This window comes from Lemur catta, chromosome 4 (assembly GCF_020740605.2).
Source record: "Lemur catta isolate mLemCat1 chromosome 4, mLemCat1.pri, whole genome shotgun sequence".
Lineage (NCBI taxonomy): Eukaryota > Metazoa > Chordata > Mammalia > Primates > Lemuridae > Lemur > Lemur catta.
The window spans coordinates 17,042,049-17,056,480 of record NC_059131.1 but is presented as its reverse complement, the minus strand read 5'-3'; the positions used below and the strand labels follow the sequence as shown (position 1 = coordinate 17,056,480).

General features: G+C 33.8%; 1 protein-coding gene across 2 annotated transcripts in view; it reads left to right on the top strand.

The window, feature by feature from the left end:
- The window catches only part of ATAD2B (ATPase family AAA domain containing 2B), a 140,218-nt gene that overhangs the window by 42,285 nt on the left and 83,501 nt on the right, over positions 1 to 14,432 (top strand). For both annotated transcript variants that reach the window (XM_045549127.1, XM_045549126.1), the window contains exons 9-12: positions 6,850 to 6,948; positions 8,692 to 8,803; positions 11,332 to 11,447; positions 12,742 to 12,916. In XM_045549127.1, the coding sequence (XP_045405083.1) occupies positions 6,850 to 6,948; positions 8,692 to 8,803; positions 11,332 to 11,447; positions 12,742 to 12,916 (502 nt within the window). The remainder of the gene's footprint in view (positions 1 to 6,849; positions 6,949 to 8,691; positions 8,804 to 11,331; positions 11,448 to 12,741; positions 12,917 to 14,432) is intronic.

Here is a 14,432-nt window from a genome sequence, read left to right as displayed (position 1 = left end):
TCTTAGTTTTTGCCTAATATCCTTTTTCTTTTCCAGGATCCCATCCAAAATATCACATTGTATTTAGTAGTCTTGTCTCAATAAGTTCCTCTTGGTTTTTTTAATCTTCACTGAAACATAATTTATACAAAATAAACATGTATTTAAAGTGTTGAATTACATAAGTTTTGACTGGTGTGTGCTCTTGTGATTTCACCACCACAATCAAGGTGTAAAACATTTCTGTGACCCTCAAAACTTCCTTATGCCTCTATTTTATTCTGTCCCTGTCAGCTATTGGCTCTAAGGCAACCACTGATCTTCTTTTTGTCGCTATAGATGAGTTTGCATTTCCTAGGATTTTATATGAATGGAATTATATAGTATGTACTCTTCTGTGTCTGGCTTGTTTCACCCAGCATAATGATTTTGACATTGATTCTTGTTGTTTTATGTATATTAGTGAGTTGTTCCTTTTTATTACTGAGTAGTGTTTCGTTGTATCAGCATGCCAGATTTGTCACCTTGGTATATTTGGGTTTTCCTGTTTTTTTAATTTTTTTTTTCTTTTCTTTTCTTTTTTTTGGGAACTGAAAGTCCTGGTTTTTGATTATTATGAATCAAGCAACTATAATCATTTGTGTATAAATCTTTGTATGGATAGATGTTTTTAATTCTTTTGGATAAATATCTATGAGTGGAGTATGCAAGTTTTATGAGAAAGTGATGTTTAACTTTTTAAGAAACTACCAGTTTTCAAAATTGTAACCATTTTACGTTTTCACCACAGCAGTGTGTTAGATTTTCTATTTACTTCACAGCCTTGTTAACACAAGGTATGGTCATTCCTTTTAATTTTAGCCATTTTGGTAAAGGTATAATGATATCTCATAGTTTTATTTTGCTTGTTCCTGATTTCTAATCATGTTGAACATCATTTTATTTGCTTATTGCCCTTTTTAAAAGTCTTCTTTATAAAGTTTCTGGCTAAATTTTTTGCTCATTTTAAGATCAAGTTTTTGCCTTCTTATTAATTGAGTTTTTTTTTTTTACAGCAGATCTCTAGAATTTATTCATCTTCCATAATTATTGAGTTTTAAGAGGTCTTTATATATTCTGGATACAAATCAAGTGTCAGATATACGTGTTGTATTTCTCCCATGCTATAACTTGCCATTTGTTTTCATAATGATGTCTTTTGGAGTGCAAATGTTTTAAATTTTTTTAAAAATTATTTTTTTAAAGAGATTGAGTCTCACTATACTGCCCAGGCTGGACTTGAACTCCTGGGCTCCAGTGATCCTCCCATTTCAGCCTCCCAAGCAGCTGGGACTACAGGTGTGCACCAGCAGGCCCAGCCCGGCTTTAAATTTTTTTTAACAAACTTTTTGTTTTGCAATAATTTTAGCTTTGCAGAAAGTTGTAGAGGTAGTATAGAGAGTTTCTGTTATATATCTCACCAAGTTTTCACCATTGTTGGCATCTTATGTTATTGGGATATATTAATCAAAATTAAGAACTGGACCAGGCACGGTGATTCATGCCTGTAATCCTAGCACTCTTGGAGGCCACGGCGGGAGAGTCACTTGTCAGGAGTTTGAGACCAGCCTGGGCAAAAGTGAGACCCTGCCTCTATTTAAAAAATAAATAAATAAATAAATAAAAAATTAAGAACTGACACTGGCATATTAATTACTACTTATCAAACTTTAGACTTCATTTAGATTTTACCAGTTATTCCACTCATATGTTTTCTACCACAAGATCCAATTCAGAATACTACTTTGCATTTAGTTGTCATATCTCCTCAATACACTTTGATCTACCTGTGACAGTTTTTCAGTCTTCCCTTGTTTTTTCATGACCTTGGTAATCTTCAGAAATCCTTTCCATGTATCTAGTAAAATACAGCCCAATCTGAGTTTGTCTAATCACTTTTTTCTCATGAAAAAAGAGAATTAGACTGGGTTTAGGGATTTTTGGAAAGAACGCCAAGGAGGTGAAGCGCTCGTCTTGTCACATCCTATCAAGGGTACGTGATTTCTCCATGACATCACTGATAATGTTTAGTTAACCATGGTGAAGGTGGTTTTTGCCAGATTTCTCCCCTGTTGTTTTTAAGAGACTAGGTCACTCTTTGTTACTCAGGCTGGAATGCAGTGGGCATTCACAGGCACGACCATAGTGCACTACACCCTTAAACTCCCGGGGTCAACCTATCCTCCTGCCTCAGCTTCCTGAGTAGCTGGGACTATATCTGGCTTCTTTTTTTGTTTTTGTTTTTTATTGATACATAATGATACCAAACCAAATTTGAGTCTGCTTCTCTGGTGCAGCAGAGCCAAACACTGATGGGGGATTTGCAGTGAGAGAAACAAAGGTGTTTATTGCAGGATGCCAGGTGAGGAGAACAGGCAGGTAATGCATAAGACCCAAATTCCCCAGTGGTTTACAAGCAAGAGTTTTTAAAGGCAGAGGTACATTTCAGGAAAGCAGAAGTTACAGGCAAAATTGTAAATCAGTACATGGAAGTGATGACATTGGTTTGGCACAAAAGGTGGGCTATCTTGGGGGGGTAACTTACAGATGATAGGTAGATTGAGAGATTCTTTGATTTGCAATTGGTTAAGGAATCAAGGCTTTGTCTAAAAACTTGAGGTCAACAAAAGGAATATTAAGGTTTGGCCTGTGGGCAGGACTCTTTCCACGCTCCTCAAGAAGAAATTTAGGGCAAAGAATGTCAGTTAGAGTTCAGTCCTCAGTTCCTCTGTTCTCCCTTAACTGATGTCTGTCTGATAGTGGGGGGCATTTTCCATCTAGTTGAGGGGAGTTGGTCTAGGTTTCTGAAAAACAATTAAAGTACAATATGTTAAGATGTTTTTTAGTTTCTGTAGGAACGAAAACACCTTGTGACTCTGACTTGCTTGGGAAACTATTGTTTAAGTTATTACTATGTTGCTTACTGGGTTACTCATTTATTTCTCAGGTGCCTGGAATTTCCCTTTGAAGGGACTCTAGATCTTTCCTTTATTTCCATGCTTGAGGAGGGGTGGTGGCAGGCCCCTAAGAAGGGTCCCTGCTTTGTCTCAATAATAATTATACATATTGATGGGGTACATGTGATGTTTTGGTACATGCATACAATGTGTAATAATCAAATTAGGGTAATTTGGGTATCTATCCCCTCAAACATTTAACATTTCTTTGTGCTAGGAATATTCCAAATTCTCCTTCCTAGATATTTTGACATACACAATAAATTATGTTAACTGTAGTCATTCTACTGTGCTATTGAACAGTAGCACTTATTCCTTCTATCTAACTGTATTTTTGTACAAACCATTAGCCTTTCTTCATCCCTTCCTTTTCCTTCCCCTTCTCAGCCTCTGGTAATCATTCTTCTACTCTTTACCTCCATGAGGTCAACTTTTTTAGTTCTCACAAATGAGTGAGAACATACAATATTTGTCTTTCTCTGCTTGTCTTATTTCACTTAACAGTTCCATCCATGTTGCTGCAAATGACAGAATTTCATTCTTTTTTATGGCTGAATACTATTTCATATGTACACGTATATACCACATTTTCTTCTGTTGATGGACACTTAGGTTGATTCCCATAGACTATTCTTTATAAATAAGTCACTAAGTCTAGCATATGTTTAAGAGAGGTGAGTGAATTGGGATTCAGCTTCATTTCCTGGAGGGGGGAGTATCTACATATATTACTTGGAACTTTTTTGTAAGGAAGTTGACTGTTCTCCCCATTTAAAAATTTTATTCCCGCACTTATTTATATCAGTATGGACTCATGCATATTTATCTTATACTTTGGGTTATAAAGCAATACTGAATTATTTTGTTGCTTCAGTTTTTCCTGCTTTGGCCATTGGGAGCTCTTTCAGGTTGGTTCCTGTGTTCCTTTGACTTGCTTCCATCCTTTTGTTTTTTGAGCACTTTTTTACATTCTGATGTAACAACATGCTCTGTACTCGTCTTGTGAATTGCATGCCAGGAGACCGAGTTCCATTTATCAGAGAATGATATTTATAAAACAATATCTGGACACTGGGTATGTTTGTTACTATTGGGCATCATTACTTGTAGGCCTTCTTAGCAGACAGCTAGGTAATATATATGACAATGAACTTATCTATAAATCATGCTTTTGGGTGTAAAGTGTATCTCATGTGGTTTTGATTTGCATTTCCTTGATGACTAATGATGTTGAGCATCTTTTCATGTGCATATTAGCCATCTTCATATCTTGAGAAATGTCTGTTCGTATCTTGTGCCCATTTAAAAATTAGATTATTTTTTAATGAGTTTTACGTGTTCTTTATGTAGTCTAGATATAAGTACCTTACTAAGTATACCATTTGTGAATATTTTATCCCATTTTGTGGGTTGTCTTGTCATTTTATTGATAATGTACTTTGAAGCAAACAAGCTTTTAATTTTGATATAGTTCATGTTATCTATTTTTTGTTTTGTTGCTTATACTTTTGGTGTTATATCTAAGAATCCATCACCAACTCCAAGGTCGTGAAAATTTGCTCTAATGGTTTCTTCTAAGAGTTTATACTTTTAGCTTTTATGATTAGGTCTTTGATCCATTTTGAATTAATTTTTTCATATGGTTTGAGTTAATTTTCTATATTTTTATATATATACCCCTTCCCTTTTAAGTACCTTTTTTGAATGTTATGTATACCATTGTGCTCTTTTTGGTATTACTGTTATACATATTACATCTAAAAATTTGTAAATCTAGCAGTACATTATTAGAATTATTAATTTATATAATTTTATTGCTTTTACCAAAGCTGAGCGGAGAAAGGCAAGCAAGTACAGTTGGCCCTCTCTGTGTGTTCCACATCCATGGAGTCAACAAATTGTGGATCAAAAATATTTGAGGAAAAAAAAAATAATACAACAGTTAAAAAGAATCAACATGTCTTTATATAGCATGTATGTTGTAATAGGTATTATAAGTAATCTAGAGATGATTTACAGTATTAAATACATGGGTGGATGTGTGTAGGTTATATGCACACAGTATGCCATTTTATATGAGGGACTTAAGCATTCTCAGATTTTGGTATCTGGAGAGGTCCTGGAACCAGTCCCCCATGAGTATTGAGGGATGACTTTATGTTTTATAGTTATTGTTATATTAACTTTTTACGTTATCATTTCTGGTTCTCTTTGTTTATTCTTATGCATTTGAGCTACTATCTGGAGTTATTTCCTTAGACCAATACAACTTTGGTCCCATCCACCTCCTTCTGTGCTGTTATTGGCAAATTTATTACATTTTTCTACATTATAGGCCCAGTGCACACACATGTGCTTGCACACACACAAATTAAGAAATTTGGGAGTTTTCCTGATGGGGAGTAAGAAGTAGGAGGATGAATATCAAAATTGCAAAGGATGAGTAGATAATTGTTTCAGCAATCTTTCTGAAGAGTTGGGAAGCATTAAAAACTGTTGCAAAATGAAATGAAAGGATTTGATTAGTAAGCAGAAGGAATAGTAGGTGCATTAAGGATCTTAAGGAGAGTTGGGAAAATCTGGGTTGCTAATAGAGAATAGTGGGCATTGAAGTGCAGTAGGAATGCACAGATTGTGGGACATCTTTGAAGGTAATTTGAGTCTGAAGTAAATTAATCAGTGATTCCAGCTTGTATGATTGTATGGATTTTCATTAGTGTGCTCAACATTCTGTTTTTATTACTTGGATTGGTACAGGGTTGGAGTTTAGTGATTATAATGGAAGAAAAAGGTGACAGAATCAATTACGTGGGAAGATTAAAAAGTGAATATATCTTACTTTTGAGACTTGACAGAAAACTAAGACAAGAAGGGAGTTGATAGGTTATGAGTAAATGGGTGCAGCGAGCAGTTTATGTGATAACAAGACCCAAGGTAAGATCATGGCACATGATTTTTTTAGTGGAGCAGAGGTAAAGTGGTAAAAAGACTGTGGGGGTGGTCCGTGAAGCCGAGGGTAGGGGTGGAGAAAAGAGAATATAAGGGATATTTATAGCGGGTATGGATAGGACTCAATGGCAGTTAGAAGTGGTAGGGGAAATGGGATTTAGGATGATTTTGAGTTTTGTGTTTTGCAAATTACTGGTTAGTTGAACTGCTGCTAACTGATTATACAATTTAAAAGAAGTGGTTGAAGAATTTGATTTGGGAGTCATGAAACCAGTTTGGACATGTTGAGAGGACACAATTTGGTGTTGGTTTTATTTTCTAGGTGTCTTAGAGATGTCATGTGTTATATTAATAATGTAGCATTCATTAAGTACTGCTTCTCTCTTAGGGTGACTGTAGCCTGAGATATTATCTATCTAATCATTCCATAGTAGTTCTGATTATAAGTTATTTCTTCTTCAAAATACTTTATGTGTTTTATAAGAAAATTCAAACAGGGCAGAAGTGTTGTAGGTGAGAAGTGAAAGCCCTTGTTTTTCTTAGTTCTTTAAATGTCTAGACTGTTTTGATTATATAGGAAAGAGAATAAAAAGTGAAAAAGACAAACTTTCTTTTCTAAGATTGTGATGTTATTTATCAAACAGTGGCGTACCAGATTTGGATACGAATTAAATTGGTTACCGACTCCCTTCCTGATTTACCCTATTTAAAAACATTTAGGGTTCCTATTTTCCTTTTTTTCTTTTTCTCTGAACTTACTACCTTTTACTCCATTAGATATAAACTATATGAGGGCAACGATCTTAATAAATATTTTCTGAATGAATTTTCTACTGAGTTAATTTATAGATGTGATGTTTACAATGTGTTTTTAAAAGCCATTTGCTACTATAATGGTTTTAAGTATTTTACTCTCTTTAAATAGGAGAAAGAAGCATGCCATTCATAGTAGTGACACAACTTCTTCTGATGAAGAACGCTTTGAAAGAAGGAAATCAAAGAGCATGGCAAGAGCAAGAAATAGGTTAGTAAATGTTTTAGTATTATTTCCATGGTAGCAAAAAGGAAGAATAGTTTTTGTTTTTGTATGAGTTTCTTATCTTTACTGGCACTTTGCTAACATTGATATTCAACACACATTTTAGACTAAAGTAATGCACAGACTTGGTTTTTACTTAGTAATTCTTCAAATAGAAATCTAACCTTGGGAAATTTTACCAAAATTACTTATTCTGTAAGTTTGTATATAATATTGTATATTCTGTATATACAGAATTTTGTATATTCTGTATATAATAAAATAACATGTGGAGAGGTAAAAGAGCCAAGGGGAAGAGAACCTATATGGCAGTATCTGTCTTTTCTTCTGTATCTCCTCTGTAATCCAAATCCACGTAATGAGGCTGATTTTAGGTATTTATAATGATTACAGTATAGCACTCAGAATGAGATATAGTTTCTAATAGAATTATCTCAGGAGCTCTTGGATTTTTGTTGGAAAAATTTGTTTTAATGTTGGTTGAATGAATGCCTCTGGTAATCTTTGCCTAACTAGAGTAAATGACTGGTTACCATGTGGCTCACTAAAACCTCCAAGAATTTTCACCAGGGTCTGGTAAATAATCAGTGTTGAATATATCTGTTGTAGAAATACCAAGTTTTCAGTTAGCAAGTCTTGGAAATAAGTTTGGATTGGTGTATAGTATATGCTAAAAAAGGATTCCTTTGGCTGGGCATGATGGCTCACACCTGTAATCCTAGCACTTTGGGAGGTTGAGGCAGGAGGATTGCTTGAGGCCACAAGTTGTGACCAGCCTGAGCAAGAGCAATACCCCATCTCTACAAAAATAGAAAAATTAGCTGGGCATGGTGGCATGCACCTATAGTTCCAGCTACCTGGGAGGCTGAGGCAGCCCAGGAGTTCAAGATTGCAGTGAGCTCTGATAGTGCCACTGCACTCTAGCCCAGGAAGCAGATCTAGACCCTGTCTCAAAAAAAAAAAAAAAAAAAGAAAGAAAAAGAAAAATCTAAGTTTAAATAAAAGAATTTAATGCCTGTTTAATCTGAACTATTTTGGTTATCTACTTTGGTAAAATATTTTTAAGGTAAGTTAAGATTCAGAAATGTCAGTTGAAGTTATAGTCTACCCTGGTGACAGAGCAAGACCCTGTCTTGAAAAAGAACAAAAGAGGAAGTAGATTATATTTACTTAGGGGATAATAAAATTAAGTAATGTAGTATAGGATTTTAGGTAGCTAGATATCTCTCTCCAGGTAGTTACACAGAAGACAAAGCTTAATTCTCAAAATGTGATCTAAAATTGGTTTCCTTTGATCAAAAGGGAAAGAAAATTTTTTTAGTCATATAAACTGCCTAGATATATCCATGTAATGAAATTAAATTTAAGTATTATAATGAAGCATGATTTTATTATACTGCCATTATTATAGTATCTGTAGATCTATTTTTATTTTATAGTTGTATAATATAGGATATCAGGTATAAGATTTCCTAAATTGGAATAGATTGGGCTCTTTGGACAAACATATTAATGATCCTGTTTGTTTTATTTAGTGAATAACTTTATTTTTGGTCAGTTGAAAAGAATTTAGGAAAAGTAGTTTAAAAATATGAAATCCTTTGATGTCATTTTCTGGGGTATGAGAAAAAGAAAAAGATTAAAATGTGTCTAAGATTTAAACTTATTTTGACTTTAAAAATGTGAAAGTTTTAAAGCTCTTTTACTTGGATTTTTTATATATTTCAGATGTTTACCTATGAACTTAAGAGCAGAAGACTTAGCTAGTGGTATTCTCCGAGAACGGGTGAAAGTAGGTGCAAGCTTGGCTGATGTTGATCCGATGAACATTGATAAATCAGTAAGTTTGTTTATTTTTCTTTTTTTCACAAACTTTGAGGTGCATCTTACTTAAATCAGTAAGTTTAGTAAATGTTTTAAGTTTTTCCTTGTTTCTAAAGCAGCCCATGATAACAGTAGAAAATTCAGATATGACCAATATGAATGTTTTGATGTATATGTTTTAGAACCTAAGAACCCTGGTTACACGTGGTTCTTAGGTTTTTTCATTTCAGTGTTACTGGAATATATAACAGGCAGGAAATGAGGAGGCTGAGAAGATTATGACAGACAAGGCCTTGTAAACCATGATAAGTAATGGGCTACTGTTGAAACTTCTTATTTAATAGTTTCATGATCAGATTTGTATTTGGGGTAGATTACTCAGGCTATGATGTAGTTCATGAATTTGGGATAAGCAAGGCTAGCATTAGGGAGACTGGTTTGGATGTCGTTGCAATCTCGTTACCTGGAATAGTGGTCATGAGAGAAAGTAGGATAATGGTGAAAAGAAGTAGATGGATTTTAGAGAATTGAGGATTGAATTCAGATATGACAGAATTTGGTGAATTAATTGCTTTCAGGGAATGAGAGCGAGAAATAACTTGAGGGTATTACCCAAGTTTCTAGCTTAAGTGATTAGGTGGATAATGGATGAACTGGATGGAAAATGGATAGCTCCATTCTCTGCGTAGGGAACATAAGAAGAGGGATAAGTGTTTGAGGTGGGAAGATGATTTAATTAGTAGTAGACATGTTTTATGTGTCCGTGGTATATCACAAGTGGAGGTAACTTGTAGGCAATTGTTTAGGTTTGACATTAGGGAGAATATCAGATAGAAATTCAGATACGGTTATCAATATAAAGATTGTTGTGGTCACTGCAGAAAATGGATAATCATATCCAGGGAAGGTATCTATTAAACAGCATGAAAAGACACACAGGATTCAGCAGACATGGTAGATTCTTTCTCACTGTTAGTAGTATCTTAATGATACTTTGGAATAAGGTTACCTGCTGTAAAACCAAGAACTTATTTAATATATTTTTTTCTTTGTTCCCATAAAGCTCTCAATACAACATAATTTAACTGATCCTCATATGAGGTTTAAAGGAAGTTATTATTAATAAATAGAGTTGCATATATATTTGAAGATGAAATTTTAACTATCTCTAATCTGAAGTAATAGAGGAAATTATTTACCTTATTAATGAAAGAAATGTCAGAGCATCGAGTATGCCCAGAATCCCATTTCTAACAAGTATATTTTGTCAGAGGACCTTACCTAATGATCTTTGCTTATTTGGCTTACCAGCACTTTGTTGAATCTAGTTAACATCAGACATCTCTGCCAGTCAATTAGAGTAACTTATTTATTTAAAAATTGATATACAAGAAAATTTAGCTTTTCTTAGAATGTTTCTGTTATTTAACCTGTGTTATTTTTCTAGTTTACTTAAGCTTTTCCTGGTATGTTGACATACTCACTGTAAAACATTTTCAAGTAACCATAGCAGAATGAAGAAGCAGGAAAAGAGATCTCCCATAAACCAATAATAGAGGCAATTGTATTAACATTTTGGCAAAATTTCTTTCAAGCAGTTTTTTCCTTTATGCTTTTTTTGTTTGCAAAATCTTTTAGCTATTTAAATTATTACAGGTAGGAGGAATAATCTTTGTTGCTTCTTGTGATAGATCAGTGTTTCTTAAACCATTTTTTCATTGCTGTCCTATAAGGAGAAAGATTAAAATTCTAACTAGAGAAATAAATATTAAAAATAAAATTTCATCAGGTAAGGTTAAGCTTCGGAGGGCCACAAACCATTGTAATAGCTAAGATTTTCTTGTTCTACCCCTGAACCAAATTTTGCCTCTGTGGGGATGATACTGACTCTTCTGAGAATGTATATACAAAATATATATGTATATATATGCATATATACATATATATACATATATATTTGAGACAGAGTCTCGCTTTGTTGCCCGGGCTAGAGTGCCGTGGCGTCAGCCTAGCTCACAGCAACCTCAAACACCTGGGCTCAAGCGATCCTCCTGCCTCAGCCTCCCGAGTAGCTGGGACTACAGGCATGTGCCACCATGCCTGGCTAATTTTTTTCTATATATATTTTTAGCTGTCCAAATCATTTCTTTCTATTTTTAGTAGAGATGGGGTCTCGCTCTTGCTCAGGCTGAGTATGAATATAATATAACGTCTCTTATAGATACCCAGTAAAGGTTTAGAGTGGGCATTAATCCTGATCCTGAGTTACTATATTAAAGAATGATAGCTTAATTAGCCTGAACTGAAATGTAAACTTGAATTTTACTGTTGACTTTATTGTTTTATACTTATTTGTAGTTATGTTCAAAAGCTCCTGCTGAAGGCATGTATTTCTTCTGAATCATAAGACTATTTCATAAATATTTTAAAATTCTATAAAACATATAAAATTATTTTATTTATTTATTTTTTATGTTCTAGAGCTGTGGATCCCTAATAAACAATAAAATTATCTTATATGAAACTTTTCTGCTTCTTTCCAAGGTGCGGTTTGATAGCATAGGTGGATTGAGTCATCATATTCATGCACTAAAGGAAATGGTAGTATTCCCACTTTTATACCCAGAAATTTTTGAAAAATTTAAAATTCAGCCTCCGAGGTAAGTAATGTCTCAGTTTATTATTATTACTATTATCAAATTTTAATATATACATATTTCATATATATTTACTTTTGATATGTCCTAGCAATGACAGTTAGAAATGAAATTTTATTATTTAGGGCTCAGAGGCTTTGGAACTAACTGTGCTCTTGAAGTTTACATTTCAGGATTTAGAAGTCAGGCACAAGATGAGATTCTTTATGTAGTCCCTGAATATACAACTGGATTGCCCAAATGGATTTTTCTGAATTAGGCTTCCTAATAATATGGAATTTGATGCTATATGTTGTTTAGTTTTGGAAGCACAATTTCATTGTAGTGTTTTTTTGACTTGATGATGGGATATTTTTGAAATAGGGTGAGCATGATAATTTATTTTTATGATTATGTCTGAGCATGAGGTGGCTAGCCATTGAACTGTTAGAAAAGGCTGAGAAATTATGTAAAAGGAAATTGGGCAGAATAAAATATTCTGAAGGTATTCTTATAGACTGTTAGATTTAAACTGATAAATGTCCATTTTCATTGAGGAGGCACTTTTTTTTTTTTTTTACCTTTTTTATTCATCCATAAGAAGCACGAAGAGGCACTTTTTATTCAGATTTGGTTCTAATTTATTTTCCATGTGTTTAAGGACATGGAAAATCCTATCTTTATGCATTCTTGTTTCTTTCTTTTCTTTTCTTTTTTTTTCTTAAGAGACAGGGTCTTGCTCTGTCAACCAGGCTGGAGTGCAGTGATACTCACTGTAACCCCAAACTCCTGGGTTCAAGCAATCCTCCTGCGTCAGCTTGCCAAATAGCTAGGACTATAGGCACATACCACCATGCCCAACTAATTTTTAAAATTTTTTGTAGAGACAGGATCTTGTTGTGTTGCCCAGGCTGGTCATAACTCTTGGCCTCAAGTGATGCTCCTGCCTTGACCTCCCAAAGTACTGGTGTTACAGGCGTGAGCCACCATGCCTGGCTCTCTTTATACATTCTTTTGATTATTTCTATATGGTATATTCTAAAATGTGACATTTCTGAATCATAGAGAAACACATTTAAAATTTTGGTATATCTTGCCAAATTACTGTGTACTTTAACTATTTCATGTCTACCAAAGCTTGGTGCTTTGAGGACTCAGCAAAGTGACACTTTGTCTATATGCTGGAAAAAGCTTTCTCTCAGTGTCTAAGAATATAGTAAGACAAAATTATGTGGGAAGGAGGGATATCCTTTTAAATTAGTTGTCGGTGGTGATAACGTTAATTTACTTCACTTTTTTTGATTCTTTATTCATCTAGGGGCTGTTTGTTTTATGGCCCTCCTGGCACTGGTAAAACCTTGGTTGCCAGAGCATTAGCTAATGAATGCAGTCAAGGAGACAAAAAGGTGGCTTTTTTTATGCGAAAAGGAGCAGATTGTTTGAGCAAATGGGTTGGTGAATCTGAAAGGCAACTGAGGCTTCTTTTTGACCAGGTAAGAGAAATGAGCTAATTGGAGAATATTAGCATATTTAATACATTTAATCTGAAAGTACAAATTGTTTTTGAGGAGGCATATTTTCCAATCAGCATATTAAATTTAGGCTCAATAATCTGAAATTGTATGCCTTATAGTTATTTAATAGCAGTTTTACTAATACTTTTGAATATTTATGATCATTCATAAAACATTTATTGAGATGGCTACCAGGTATATAATAGTGTGTTAGGTGCTTTTGAGGACCCCAGATATAGCACATATATTGTTAGATGTAATTCAGTTGAAGAGCTAGAACTGGCATAAATATCTGTTATATATCTGTGCAAGAAATCTCACAAAGCAGTGTTATTCATTTTCATGAGTTGTAAATACAGTCCAAGATTTCAGAAATAAGTGAATGCTTTTAAAAGGCAGAGTGAGGTGAGTGAATATTGTGTAGGCTATCTCTACTATTTCTATGTAATAGTAACTTTAAAGATATTATTTCAATGGCTGGGCAGGGTGGCTTACACCTGTAATCCCAGCACTTTGGGAGAGTGAGGCAAGAGGATTGCTTGAGGCCAGGAGTTGAGACCAGCCGGGGCAACCCAGCAAGACCCTGTGTCTACCCCAAAAGATATTTCCTATATCTTATATTTTTCCTGATATAAATTCACTTTTGACTGAGCTAGTGAAGGAAGCTATTCATATTTGGCAATGTAATTTTTATTTGATTATGTCTGAGGAAATTGACATGAAATACAAAATGCTTTCAACAAGCATTTATTGAATACCCATTGCTGAGTTGGTATGTATAAAAGTCCTTTGCAATTGGTGAAGCACAACAATTAATATTTTAAAGTTGTTATTAGTATCAAAAACTGCTTTGTCCTAGATAATGCATTTAGAGGAATAGATAAGAATTTTATCTTGAAGTTCAGTGTCTAGTGGCAAGTCAAACATATGCAGTCTGAATGCTTCAAGAAAATTTAAAAATAATTGAAAAATAAAAATATAAAATAACATTGATAGATGAGGGAAGAATTGGCTTGGGAATGCTGGCATGTTGTTCAATGTCTTTATTTTACATTTTTAAAACAATTATACTTTTTAGCCAATTCATGCTAGGGGGGAAGGTAGGCATGTCTCTTGGTTTCATTTAAAACCGTGACATAAACTATATTGTTTCTTTAATGTATATAAAATAATTATCTAATCTCTAATTTTGTAATTCTGGTTCTTTTATTTTCTTTCTAAATCCACATTTTGTGGTTGAATTATCCTTCATTTCAAATCATTAGAAAACACTAGAAGTTTAATGCATATTGTATCAGGGAGAAAGTGAAAATTCGTATCTATTCCTTAGTAAGCTGACCTTCTTGTAAACCAAGAATTTGCTTTAAAGTAATTTTGAAACATAAATTATATTAATTTGAGTAAATTATATGGTAAAAGACTTTCCATTTGTAATCTAATACTCATTTACCTTAAATTAAATTGTTCCTGCTAGATTTAATATATACATGAGAAA